This window comes from Schistocerca nitens, chromosome 2 (assembly GCF_023898315.1).
Source record: "Schistocerca nitens isolate TAMUIC-IGC-003100 chromosome 2, iqSchNite1.1, whole genome shotgun sequence".
NCBI lineage: Eukaryota > Metazoa > Arthropoda > Insecta > Orthoptera > Acrididae > Schistocerca > Schistocerca nitens.
This window is the reverse complement of record NC_064615.1, coordinates 428,151,817-428,166,353: the sequence shown is the minus strand read 5'-3', so window position 1 is coordinate 428,166,353 and position 14,537 is coordinate 428,151,817. Positions and strand designations below refer to the sequence as shown.

The 14,537-nt window shown below is 37.5% G+C and overlaps 1 protein-coding gene across 1 annotated transcript in view; it reads left to right on the top strand.

Annotated features, from left to right (window-relative positions):
• Positions 1 to 14,537, top strand: part of LOC126236295 (sodium-dependent nutrient amino acid transporter 1-like) — a 244,857-nt gene that overhangs the window by 199,052 nt on the left and 31,268 nt on the right. The window contains exons 8-10 of the mRNA XM_049945487.1: positions 6,553 to 6,742; positions 10,216 to 10,392; positions 10,599 to 10,698. Of these exons, the coding sequence (XP_049801444.1) occupies positions 6,553 to 6,742; positions 10,216 to 10,392; positions 10,599 to 10,698 (467 nt within the window). The remainder of the gene's footprint in view (positions 1 to 6,552; positions 6,743 to 10,215; positions 10,393 to 10,598; positions 10,699 to 14,537) is intronic.

The following is a 14,537-nucleotide window of genomic DNA, read 5'->3' as shown; positions in this document are numbered from 1 at the left end:
AAACTGAGGTACTGGAAGGATTGCAAGAACACTGCCTTTGGCTATTGTAGATTTTGTTTGTTTGTTTTGTTTTAATGTTTCTGCTGCTCAAATTTGTGATTATCAGTGTACTTACAAATACTTTACATGATGAATATGGTTAAGTTATATAAAATAGAGACATGCAAAAGCTAGGTAACATCATGCTTGCTCCCTCCCACTCTTCCACATTCATGTACACAGTCATCCTCAAGCACATTAAACCAAAAACTTTTAATACAGTCCTTGTTTTAAGATTTACTTTAAAAATTCTAACACAAGACTGGAACAAATTAGAGTCTGCCTGATCAGTTGCATGTTAATAGGGTGAGCCTGTGATTCTCTACACACACTGAAACAGGAAATAGCAATTCAGGTAAAACAGATTGGTTTACTCATACAGCTGGTAATATGTTTAGGACTGTGTGCACACAGTTATGCAGTATTGACTGTGTGCACACAGTTATGCAGTATTGTTAAAGCATTAGAAATAACATGTCCCTGACATAAAATAATGTGTACTTTTGAAAGTTGCATTCATCATATTCCAATTTCAGTAAACTAGATTTTATGTATTACACTCTGGCACAAGAGTTATTTACATATTTTGTTCTGCAATGTGCATTATTATAGAGCAGCAGTGAGGACAGAGATGTTTAGCTTTACAGTGTTTATAAAGCACACGAAACTATTTAGTGTGCTAAGCAAAGCACTTGGACAACTAGAACACACCTAAAAGTTTCATGACTATTTGTTTGAGTTCAATTTGTAAGCCATAAAACTAGAGTTCTTCCTTAGAAAATATTGGGGGATTCTGGAAACTGTTTTAATCAGTCAAACATGCCTCCATTATGACTTGTCTTTGTTTCCTGAGTGGAGCTTCAACCACCATCTTGAAAAAACCTTGAAATTATTGCATGTTCCCCAGTTCCCTAAAATTTCTCTAAAACTAAAATCTTATTTCAGACATTCATCCATACATATAATATACATCATTAAATTCTGACTCAATTAAGTACCAACACCGATTTCACAAGGTGGTGTTGTGGAAACACTATGTCAAATAATCACAAATGACAGACTTACTGAAATGGCATTTTGCAGAATGACCTTTCACAAGAAGTCTAATGAAGAAATTCAGAAATATTTTATATGATTTGTCTCATATCCTTCATCTCTGTTTGATGAAATCGCTATTGATACAAAAAAAAAAAAAAAAAAAAAACAGGAATATCTGTTTTATGATTTGTTCAGCACTATTAAAGGGCCAATTGATTTTGAAAAGGCTAAGTTCATAATATTTGAAGGTCTTCTTTCACATAGAGTGGCATGGGAGAAAAAAGAAGTCTTTCCACCAATAATTACAATTATGTACAATACAATGATAAATAGTATGACAAAGTGGAGAGGAGTACTAAATCATCCGAACAGCTGTGCAAAGGAATGAAAAGACTGTGTCAAATGTCACATTTGATGAGTAAATGTCAGTGAACATGGCAATGGCAGTATTTCTTTCAAACAGACAAAACAAACATTATGTCAAGTCAAGGTCTTCGAGATGAACAGTTCACTGGTCAGCAGGCTACTGAGGATGCAGATACTTTGATTATGGCTATTGCTGTTGATGTGCTCAGCACTCTGATTGCATGGTAGACAGATTGTTGTCATAGATGAATCAAGTAAGTGTGATATAACTTCATCAATTTTCAGAAAAGTAAAATTGAAATTACTCTAACATTATAGACAAACATGAACCTACAGAACAAGTAAAGGTATTCAGCAAACCCCATGGTACTGCAGGTGATGTTGATGAGGCAGGAAAAAAGTTCATAGCTGCCTTCAGTTCTGAATATGTGATGAATCACTAAGTGTGCTGTGCTATGAATTTTTTGAAAAATATTAGAAAGAAATCATTTAATCTTGCTTCTCTTCCTCTTACTGAAGCATCTGACTGCTTGACAGCATTCCCCGAAGACTTGTTTGCAAGTGAAAACACGGTGAAACAATCAACTGGATCCACTGCAATAGGGCGGGAAGACCTCAGAATTCAATCTCCTGTCATTTGCCACTTATAAAGAAGCAGCACCAAAAAGCCACGTTCTGCACACATTGCCTTGCTGGTTGCTTATGCTGGTAAAATGACATTAAGTGTACTTGTATTTACAAACCACGCATAGGTCACTCTTGTATCAATGATCAAACTGATGGACTCATTTTTAGTAGAGTTAATTTTGACATAGTTTGTTATGTCATAATGGAAGATGAAGAAAAGATAGCCCTTTATGGGATTAAATATGGAAGAAATGAAGTTACTCCAAACATTTGATAAAGAGGAATTTTGAATAAATGAAGACAGCTGCTATAATTTCACATTAATTTTGTTAATCTAAGCAAAAAAACATTGAATGAATTGAATACACTCTCATGACTGGGTGGCTGGATGTGAGTGGGGGAACTCAACATACCTGGTTATGAGTCTCTAGCTCTGCAGGACTACAGCAGAGTTACATAATGTAGATAAAATCTGCATTGCATTGTAGCTGTAGGATTTTTTTGTAGCCCTATATTAGTACAGAATAAACAATATATTGGTTTTTTATTTGTAACATAACTTATCTACTTACGACTATAGTATCATTGAGTTTTGTCCATTTATTTTTTGTAAGCTTATCCCTCTACACATTACACTATAATGTTTTATACATGGCTAAAAAGTTCACTTTAAAAAGCAAAGGGAGGATCATAATTGGATAACCAATGTCTTGGCACACTGAATCCTGCAAGTGTAGCCAGTGAGAGTGGTCGCAGCTGCTCCTCAAATGTGTTCCTTGTCAACGGTATAGCATCTTTGGACTTTCTAGAAACCATATTTGGTGCTCTAGAGCTTGACCCTAGGACCCTTTCTTTTAAATGCCATATACTTTACATATTGTAGAGACAAAGGGTTTTTGGTAAAAGTTGCAGTGATTAACTGAGAGAAAAACTGAAAAAAGTGAGATAATTTCAATGTGAAGTTTTGAAAATAAGACGATGACAATGGAAGTTCCATTTGGAAATTGAGTAAACTCTGATTTTCAGATTAATCATAATGGGAGCATGCTTGAGTGATGAAATCAATTTTGAGATGTCCACCAAGTTTTTGAAAGCATCCCCATTTCTGTACCTAGTTTTACATTTCCGACACATTGTCCAGTTACAAGTAAAGTGAAGAAAAATTGTGATTCTCTTCAGCATTTACAAGAGCATCCAGCACAGCATAAATGCAACCCAGAAAATATTATCAGAGATATTGGAGGTAAATAAATGTTGCACTGAGAATTTGAGGTGGCACAGAAAAGCATGCCATGGCCTATCTGGTAAAAGTGAGCACTCATAAAAGCAGAAGATCCCATTACAGATTCAGGTTTAACAAAAATGTTTAGTGAGCATGTAATTATCATTGTAACAGATGTTCAGCATTAATGAATCATATTGAGTACTTCAGTTGCAGCATATTCTGTGTCGAGGGTCCAGTGTGGTGGGGATCCTGTGTACTGTTTCATTTGAGATGGTGCCTAGGTGAATAATATTCCAGAAGAATTCATGCATGGTTGGGAGGGAGGGGTAAGAGTGTGGAGCAAATGAGCAGGTGCCTTATTAACTTTGTTGATATGTGAAGTCTGTGTAGACAGTGGCACTTCCTCTAAAGGTGTTGTAGGAATATCAGAACTATATTGTGCCTGCATAACAGAATTGTCATTAACAGTTGTGGTCAGTTGAAGATTTTCCAGATGATGTCATGCTGCATTGAGCTCTTTGGATGCTTTTTGGATTGCTCATCATATTGTTTCATTCTCTTGTTTGAGGCATAGAGAATCTAGTTGAGTCTCAAAGTACAGAAACTGGTTTTGTTGCACTTTAGGGAGTGAGTTAAGGGAGTCAAGTAGATGATGCTGATGGTCATCCACTTCGTTAAGCCATTGTGTCTTGGCTGGAGAAGCTGTAGCAAGACTGTGTCGTGCTTACTGGGGTGGCTGCGGCTGATTATGCCAGTGACCTCATGACCAGTGTTGGGTTGAATCTGTACTGTTGAACAGGCCAAATATGAGCCAGAAATGGCAGAAAATAACCAACACTGAGTATTGATTCGCTGCCACCCACAATTAAAAAGTTCCATGTGACCCTTGTTCTGAACCCTAGGTTCAGAGCTGTAAACGGTGACTGCTCAGTTCTTCATTCCACAGGGCTGTATAACAGAGTTGTCATGTGCTGTGACAGAAGGAGTCAGAAATGTTGCACTTATGTCAGTTGTATGAATGCCTTAGTGGATAATGGATCCATCACATTCAGTGCAGATGCACAATCACATCAGACCTCCTGCAGAAATCTCTAAGTAGCGAGCATGGATGACATGGAGAGGGACTGTGGATAGTTGGCACTAAGTGGGAATGTGAGTCAGCTGAGAAGCGTGCTGAGATAGTCCATGTGCCGTAGTTTCGATCAACACTGTCTCTGGGTGGTGCAGTGGTTAACACAACTGCCTAGTAAGCAGGAGATCCTGGGTTTGAATCCCAGTCCTGCACACATTTTCACTCATCGCCTCTGATGCTGCACAATTTCATGATGCAACCAATATCAATAATCCCTTTCCTTTTCTTCTGCCCCTTCTTCCTTCAATTAGCACATGTGTAATAGCCAGACCTGACTGACTAGTGTTGCTGTCTCAAGTGATACAGGATACAGTGCCTGTTATCGTTCGTGCTGGTGAAGTCTGCATTAGTCCCTCACTGCCTAAGTTGAGATGACTTGCATGACAATTGTGGTTCATTGCTCCTGTCATGAGCCAAGCAGCTCTTTTGAATGCGCAGGGTGAATGGCTGCTGTGCGCCACATTGCTGAACTGTGGATGATACCAGGAAAGGTGCCTGGTGGTGGCTTGGGGTGTGTGATTGCCACTATGTTTTGTTGACACAGCTGTGTGAAGGTTGTTGTTCCGGGTGGAGGTTGTAATGTCACAGTTGGTGGTGTCAAATACAGTTGGGCCAGTTTGCTTGTCACAGCTAGTAGTGCACACCAAGACTCGTGCTGCTGTCCATGCAGTGGTGTTGTTGTCAACTAAACTGATGTATTGTCAGTGCTGGATTACCATGAGCATTCTACCGGCCAATGTAAGTCTGCAGTCCAAAAGTTCCTAATTGTTGGTAATCATGGCAAGTAGTACCTGAGATGGCAGTTTGACTGCCCTCAAAGTCCAGAGCTTGTGATCAGACATCAATTGAGAGTAAAATTATGTTCATAACCAGCACCATAGTTGTGAGGAGTTCTGCTTGTTAACTGTTCATTATAAAGATCTTGTTGTAATGGCTCCTCTGGTGTACTGGAGAGGTATTGTAGGAGAGCTGATTTCACTGTAAAAAATGTCAACTTGTAATGGTGAGAGGATGATAAGACTTATGACTTGTTCATCCATGTGGCTGAGTAGTGCAACTTGTTTTGCCACGTCACTGTTGACATCATGTGTGGTGAAGATGCTGCCCACTACGGAGAACCAACCAGATGGCTGATTGGGGTATATCAGCGGTAGTTTGGGGTGAACACTAAATTGGTTGGATGTGACATCAATGCATAGTTGTAGTGGTTTCCATGGAAGAATTGGTAGCGGTAACACAGTCGAAAGTCCCATATCCATACACACTATGGTTGATAACATGAGCTGACTGTGAGTCTGCATGGATGGCTGTGTAAGCATTAGGTCAAAAATTCGTTAGCATGCTGTGGGAGTCACCATTCACAGTGGGCAGTCACAGGTACAATTGGCAAGATAGTAGAGGTTCAGAATTGACCACTTCCAAAATGGAGGTGGCAGCAGCAAAGTCAGTCATAGGATGACATTCTTCAGCATTATTGGCAGGTGTCAATGAACTGCATTGGTAAGTATCACTGTCACTTTTAAAGTGACAAACAGTTGGCTGTGGAACACTGTATGCTGCAGCACTGCACTCGTTTGCATAATTCATGAATTGCAACACACTATGGTTCCATTGTCACTGCATAGTATTTGGCTGAATATGTATATACCATAATTCATGATCGTTCTGGGTCACCGATGTAGATGCATACAGTAAAGGTATGGCATGCACCTTATACAACACAATGTGGTATGTAAATACACTATATTATACACAATTAATACATAATGAGAAAAGCATGTATGCTCTGGAACCATAGAAAGCTCTGTCACTGCATAAATAACACCAAGGATTGTCTGTCATGAAGCAGGGTTGATAGCCAGCAGGTTTACATAACATGGTATCCCCACAGTAACAACCACCCTCTGACTCTGGCTGCTGCCCTCTTTATGTACATTCATTATTGTCTTGTAGTCCTACTTAAGCAACTATCTAAGGTAGATCACAAGCAATCTCCTTTATAAACTGATTATATTTTCCTATCAACTGGCATATTGTATATAGAATGTACAACAGTATTAACTATTAATCTTTCATATTTTATACAAAATTGTCAGTTAGCAAACATGTTTTTAATTCATTTCAGGGATGCAATAATTGTAACAACAATGGACACCTTCACAAGTCTCCTAGCAGGTTGCACAATTTTTGCAATACTTGGAAATTTGAAATATGAAACAAATGCAGCTGATATTGATGCAGTTGCAAAAAAGGGGGCAGAACTTGCCTTTGTGTCTTACCCAGAAGCTATTGCTAAGTTTGATTTTGTTCCCCAGGTAAGAATAGCCAGTTATAAATAGTTGATTTATGGTAATACAAAGACATACATATTATATCAAGTTATCTATAACAAAGTACTTGTCAAGTTGAAACACATTAATAAAGCAGAAGTTCAGCAACCTAAACAGTAATGCAAACTACCAATTCTCACATATTCCCAGTCTATAAAGTTTATTAATTTAACTGTACATTCAGTCAGCCATCAAAGAACCTATCATGAAAGAAAACTTTCAGTGATCTGAAATGCCTTGAGGTACATATGCCTAAGATACTGTTTTTGTGCTCTGCAATAACAACAGTTTATGCCTACAGTATAGTGTAGGACTCCTGTCTAAAGGACCCTACAAATGTAGAAGAGTTGTGGAGACATTCTGTAACACCTTCACTATTTGCAGTCATTCATTATCCTGCTGCAAAATGATCTCTAAAAGCTATCGAATGAGTATTACTTGAGGCTCCTGAAAATCATGCACATGACACTGCACTACCACTGTCCCTAACGTTACACTAAGTTTACCAGTGTGTCATATACAGTAAAACAAACATCAAATTGGGATTAAATGTCACCCAGCAGTAAACACAGCCTTCCATACTTGTACATGGGTATCAGTGCAGAACAAACATAATGTTAATTCACTCCATGAAACAAACTGAGTCCCTTTACCAGTATGGTAGAGTACAGTTTCACAATGGCATTTAACAAAAGGTAAAGTAAAATAGCGCTTTCATATCTGGTACTGCCTTGTATACAAGAAAAATGTCAGTTCTCATGTTATGCTGAAGGCCCCACATCTGACTGATGACTTGGTAAACACTTGTGTTACTGAAATCAATCTTTATATTAATATTGGCTTTACTTTACATACAATTTATGTTTATGAAAGCCATGGTGTTAGGTTTTCCTATCAAACTGTCAAGATTTTGTTTCAGTATTGTAGTGCATTTAGATTGAAATTCATAGTCTTCTTTTGCTATTTTTTACTTTTACATCACCGTTAAAAATTTTTCCCGTTACCACAGAAACTCACTGAACTACTGACAACCTGAATCTGGCATGAATGAGGTGAGAAATTGTTACACCAGCTATGAGATGGGTAGGAGATATCTGTAACTTTGATGATGAATTTTTGATACTACAACTGTGTATTCAGTATTCAGGATACTAACAATAGTATCTGTTAAAAAAGATGAGTAAATAAAATACTATGTTTAAGATAGAATAGCTTTTTTTAGTGAAATAAGGAAATGTCTGTATTTTCTTTCAAAAAGTAGATATTTAACATTTTTTCACATAAAATTCAAACACAGTTATAGCTTCATCAGTTAATTAATGTAGCTATATTATCTTCTAATTATGAAAACAGAAAAAAATAACTTTAGGGTCTTTGAGCACAATCAGCACAGCACCAACATTACATCTAAAAATCAGCACATTCTCCACACTTAAAAATTGCGTGCTCCATATATATTGGATTCTCACACATCAAACAGCAATGTTTTGTTTTCCTATGTTTTTTCCAAGAGAGTCACCAAACCTGAAATATCTTCCAGACATTTTTTTGGGAACTGATGATGAAGGTTCTCCCAGTTGATTAGCAATCCTCTTTCGAGTTTCCCTTGGAAGATGTATATTTTGTTGTCCAATGTGAAGACCATCATTTACCAGATTCAAACCTAAATTATGAATGAAATCTTGGTACTCTATGTGTGATTTGTCACTTATGCTATTTTCTCTGTAGATTATGATGCCATTTATGGCAGCATATTGAGTATATCATAACAAATCATCTTAAGCTAATGTTTGCTGTTGTGGGAAACATCATAAGTGGCACACAGTTCATCTGGAACATCAACACTGGCTTTAGTTGCATTATAATAAGTAATGATTTCCAGTTTTCTTTTATCACCTGTCAATTGGCCTATATTTTTGTCATGGTGTAAAGTTGACATAATCAGCACAACTTTATTTCTTTTAAGTATGTAGGACACCAGTGTAATGTCATTCTGGAACCCAAATTGAGAGCTTTTTAGTCTGTCCCTTTTTCGAAAATAACAGGTACACTTGTCTTGTTTTTACAGACTGTGCCAACAAAATTCAATGAAAGTTCTTTCAAGAAATGACTCAATTACTGAACGTCAAATTCCTACTTGTTTTTGTTACTGGTTCCACTAAACAGTTTATGATATCATACACTTTATTACACAGTTGGTAATGTCCTAGTGGTTGTTTTCCCATGTATACTTCCCATTTGAGGCTCTTTGCATCCACAACAGCATATATTTTCAGAAAAATAATCAAAAATATGTCTTACAGCAACTAGATTCTCAGTCCTTTTTCTTTTGTCTCATGTGTTCTTATCATTGCATCTCAAAAGTTTTGGAGGAAGTAAAACCTCTGCAGTGACACCCATACACGACAAATTGATTAAGTTTTGTCTATTTCAGTGGTTTATGCCTGCTGTATACAAAGTTCCATAAATGCCTCCAAATCCTCCAAAGTTGCATCCATCTTTCTTGTGGTACTGCTCTGTATTGCTTGGTCATTTTCCTCTTTTATTCCTTATTTTTATTATTTTTATATGTAAATATAGTATTCAACATAGTGTTTGTTCTAAAGCGACTCCATATCCAATCTCTGTTTTGGAGAATTAGCTAAAATGTTCTCAGAATGAATAAGAATGCTTTGTATAGGACAATTCTTCATCCATTTTGTACCAGCTTTGGATGTATAAAAAATCCCACATACCTCAGGTGACTTACTAGGAGCAGCTGATGCAGTTTTTCGCTCTTCTGAATCATTCAGATACCCTCCTGCTCTAAATCACTTTCTTCAATTCTTTGAGAAACACAGTCAATCTCTTCTTTGCTCTCAGAGTCACAAGAATTAACTCTTGGATAGTTTTCTAAAACTTCTTCTAATAATTCTTGTTGATGGTGGTCATAAGATACCTTGAGAAATATGAAATCTAAAAATAAATTAAAGAATACTGTAAATAACAATAACTTATAAATTTGCTGATAAATGTAAATAAATAAATAAAAATAAATGTAACACTGAGTAAGAGGTCATGTATGACATACCCCAGCCACTTTTGCACACGTGTATCTCCCATCAATGCCAGCACAACACCTCCCTCTCCCTTATCTCCAGCTTCTATGATGATGAGAAATGCATGACAACAATGACATTCAGTAATCTGGCCATAAAAATTTCTCAGTATGCATACCAAACCTCACTCATGCCAAGTTAATAGCAGAAAATTGATTGGCTGGTAATATTGTATTTATGGATGTATATGTGTTTTTAGGGCTGTTTCTAAATAAGAAAGAGAAATTTCATTTACATGAAACAAAACAGATTATCTGTTAATTAATTAATGTTAAAAGATTCTTACTAATATCACAAGTTTCAAAAAAGAATAGGAAGCAAATGTTCAGCTTATATGTACTTCTTAAAATCTTTTTTCAGTTATTCTCTGTACTTTTTTTCCTGATGTTATTTACACTGGGGATTGGCAGCGCAGTGGCTCTGGAGGCTGCAGTCATGACCATTATATGCGACCAGTTTCCAAAGATCAAACATTGGATTATAGCACTGGTCACATGCAGTCTTGGCTTCCTCGCTGGACTTGTATACATCACACCAGTAAGATATAGAAACATTTTTGTAGATACATAATTACCATAGTTGTTAACATAATCAGATCAAAAGATTATCAACAAGTTAGTAAGTTTACAATGTAAGTCAGAAATATTTAAAAATACATGACTGGTTCCCTTAAGTGAGTACGTGTATATTTTTAATGATTTATGAACTGCAACTCCTAAAAAGTGCTTTTATTCTCTTTGCAGGGTGGTCAATGGATTCTAACTTTAGTGGATTTCTATGGTGTACAGTTTGTTGTGTTCATTTTAGCAACAATTGAAATGATAGCCATAGCATGGATATATGGTAAGTTAATATAATCATACAGTTATGATTTGCATGTTTCAGTTACTGCAAGTAATCAAAATAACATTTAAATGCTGCATTTGAAGACAAAAAAACAACCTTCTTGTAATCTCAAATAACTATAATAAATGTTACTGATTATCAGATGATGATAACAAAAAATAAATAAATAAATTTATTTACACATCATGCTCAATAATCCAAGCATGGGTAGTGTTATCACAGTTATTTTGAATCTGTCATTAAATATGGGATAATTTTCTGTGGAAGCACAAGTAGTGTATCCTGAATACTGAAACTGAAAAGAAAATTGTCAGATACATGAGTACCGCACAGCAAAAAGTCTTGTATCCCATTATTTTGGAAACCACAAATCGTAATTGTTCCCTCCATATACGTTTATGAAATTATAATCTTCCTACACAACAGACAAAAATTATTTGAGGAGAATCATTTTAACCACAGATATAACATGAGAAATAAAAAAAAAATTTATGCTACCAGAATGAGATGTTCACTCTGCAGTGGAGTGTGCGCTGATATGAAACTTCCTGGCAGATTAAAACTGCGTGCCCGACCGAGACTCGAACTTGGGACCTTTGCCTTTCATGGGCAAGTGCTCTACCATCTGAGCTACCGAAGCACGACTCACGCCCGGTACTCACAGCTTTACTTCTGCCAGTATCTCGTCTCGTACCTTCCAATCTTTACAGAAGCTCTTCTGCGAACCTTGCAGAACTAGCACTCCTGAAAGAAAGGATACTGCGGAGACATGGCTTAGACCACAGCCTGGGGGATGTTTCCAGAATGAGATGTTCACTCTGCAGCGGAGTGTGCACTGATATGAAACTTCCTGGCAGATTAAAACTGCGTGCCCGACCGAGACTCGAACTCGGGTCCTTTGCCTTTCGGTAGCTCAGATGGTAGAGCACTTGCCCGCGAAAGGCAAAGGTCCAGAGTTCGAGTCTCGGTCGGGCACACAGTTTTAATCTGCCAGGAAGTTTCATATCAGCGCACACTCCGCTGCAGAGTGAACATCTCATTCTGGAAACATCCCCCAGGCTGTGGCTAAGCCATGTCTCCGCAGTATCCTTTCTTTCAGGAGTGCTAGTTCTGCAAGGTTCACAGAAGAGCTTCTGTAAAGATTGGAAGGTACGAGACGAGATACTGGCAGAAGTAAAGCTGTGAGTACCGGGCGTGAGTCGTGCTTCGGTAGCTCAGATGGTAGAGCACTTGCCCGCAAAAGGCAAAGGTCCCGAGTTCGAGTCTCGGTCGGGCACGCAGTTTTAATCTGCCAGGAAGTTTCATATCAGCGCACACTCCGCTGCAGAGTGAACATCTCATCTGGAAACATCCCCCAGGCTGTGGCTAAGCCATGTCTCTGCAGTATCCTTTCTTTTAGGAGTGCTAGTTCTGCAAGGTTCACAGAAGAGCTTCTGTAAAGATTGGAAGGTACGAGATGAGATACTGGCAGAAGTAAAGCTGTGAGTACCGGGCGTGAGTCGTGCTTCAGTAGCTCAGATGGTAGAGCACTTGCCCGCGAAAGGCAAAGGTCCCGAGTCGAGTCTCGGTCGGGCACGCAGTTTTAATCTGCCAGGAAGTTTCAATTTTATGCTACTCACACACCATTTGAAATTATATGCATGGACTCCACAGTATACAGTGGTGAAAATATACAACAAGTTAATGGGGAAAAACATTTAATATGAAGCCAGAAATTTTAAAAACAAAGCTACAGCAGATTCTGTGGGAGAAATGCTACTATTTAATAGAAGGATTCATTTGAGCAAGGGGTAACTAAGTGGTAGATTTTATTGTATTTATATTTAACGTAACTGTACTATTAATATGATACTGTTTGTTAACATCAACTGTTCTGAGTTTTTATGGTGAAATTTTACTGCTATTTTGACATGTCTCCTGTACCTGAACCAAATGATTTAGATTATGTATGTTATGGGACAAATAAACCACAATTCACAAAATTCACAATGTGGAATAAGTTAAGTTGTACATTAACATGCAGAAGCAGCCATTGCAGATTACTTTGGTGAAGCACACAGACAAAAAATTATGACTGATCTAGTCTATTCACAGTGATGATTATGGAAATATAAGAAGAAAAGCAACTATTTGGGAAAAAATTATCCCACCTTCCTCCTACATTACTCAGATGCTGTTGATTACTTCATATTAGTTGTGTAATTTTAATGGCTACAGTGAATGCTAGTAGCTGTCAATTTCTTTTATTAATTTTACAGCCATAAAGCTGTCTCAGACATCATACAGTTAACTCTATTGTTTACAGTATATATTCACAAAATTATCATACTGTGATCTCACTCATTCCTTCATATATTCTTCTTTCCCTACACACACACACACACAAACAAACAAATATTGCAATTATTACTTTTGACTTATTATGTATAGACCATCACAGAAAACTTTTTATGCCTTCTTGAGCCACACACTGTCATATCTTTCACATCAGGGAATATCAATAATAGTTACATCCTCATATCAGCAGTAGACTTAAGTATTTTATGCTACAAGATCACTTATATATCAGGTTCAGCAATTGTTGACGGATGAACACAGTGTGTTTTATGCTTGTCCTTTTGCAGGGTTAGATTTTCTTCCCATTCAGAGTACTATTCGTTTCTCACTACTTTCTTGAACTTGATTTTTAGTATCAAAACGGGTTGTGCACCTGTGGTCTAGGGGTAGTGTCTTTGACTAGCAAACAAAACGTTCACGGCCCCAGGTTCAGAACCTGCTACCACTTAAATTTCAATTAATAATCAGCATTCACAGTGGAAGAAGTCACCCTCATTCTGTCAATGGCCTTGTCAAACAGGGCAGAAGAAAGAACAGCAGTTCAGAGCACACTCTTGTCCTTGAAGGGGAAAACTGCCCCTAAAGGCTGAAGAATCAGCAATGATCAATGGCATGAGGGTGCAGAAGGCAATGAAAACCACTGGATTAAAGACACATGATGTGAATCCACAGGGCATGTGGCCTGTAATTCAATAAGTGTAATGATGATCTCTTCATTGGAAAAAGATTCCAGAATAGTCTGCTATTAGGATCTCTGGGAGGGGACTGCCAAGTGGGAGGTGACCATGAGAAAAAGACTGAATAATCAACAAAAGGAGAATATTCTATGCATTGGGGTGTGGAATGTCAGAAGTTTTAACATGGTAGGGAAGCTAGAAAATCTGAAAGGACAAATGCAAAGGTTCAATCTAGACTCAGTAGGGGTCACTGAAGTGAAATGGATGAAGACAAGGATTTCTGGTTGGATGAGTATAGAGTCATATCAACAGCAGCATAAAATGGTATAACAGGACTAAGATTCATTATGAATAGGAAGGTAAAGCAGTGAAAACAATAGTACATGTATACATGCTGGCATCACAAGCTGAATATGAAGAGATAGAGAAAGTAAATGAGGATATTGAAAGAGTAATACAATATGTAAAGGGAGATGAAAATATAATATTCATGGGGGACTGGAATGCAGTTATATGGGAAGCTCTAGAAGAAATGGTTACAGGAGAACATGGGCTTGGGACAAGGAATGAGAGAGGTGAAAAATTGAGTTCCCTAATAAATTTCAGTTATTAATAGTGAATACTCTGTTCAAGAATCACAAGAGGAGGAGGTATACATGGAAAAGGTCAGGTGATAGTGGAATGTTAGATTACATCATGGTCAGACAGTGATTCTGAAATCAGATACTGGATTGTAAGGCATACCCAGGAGCGGATATGGAATTGATCACAAAGCAGTTGTGATGAAGAGCAGGCTTAAGTTCAAGAGATCAGTCAAGACGA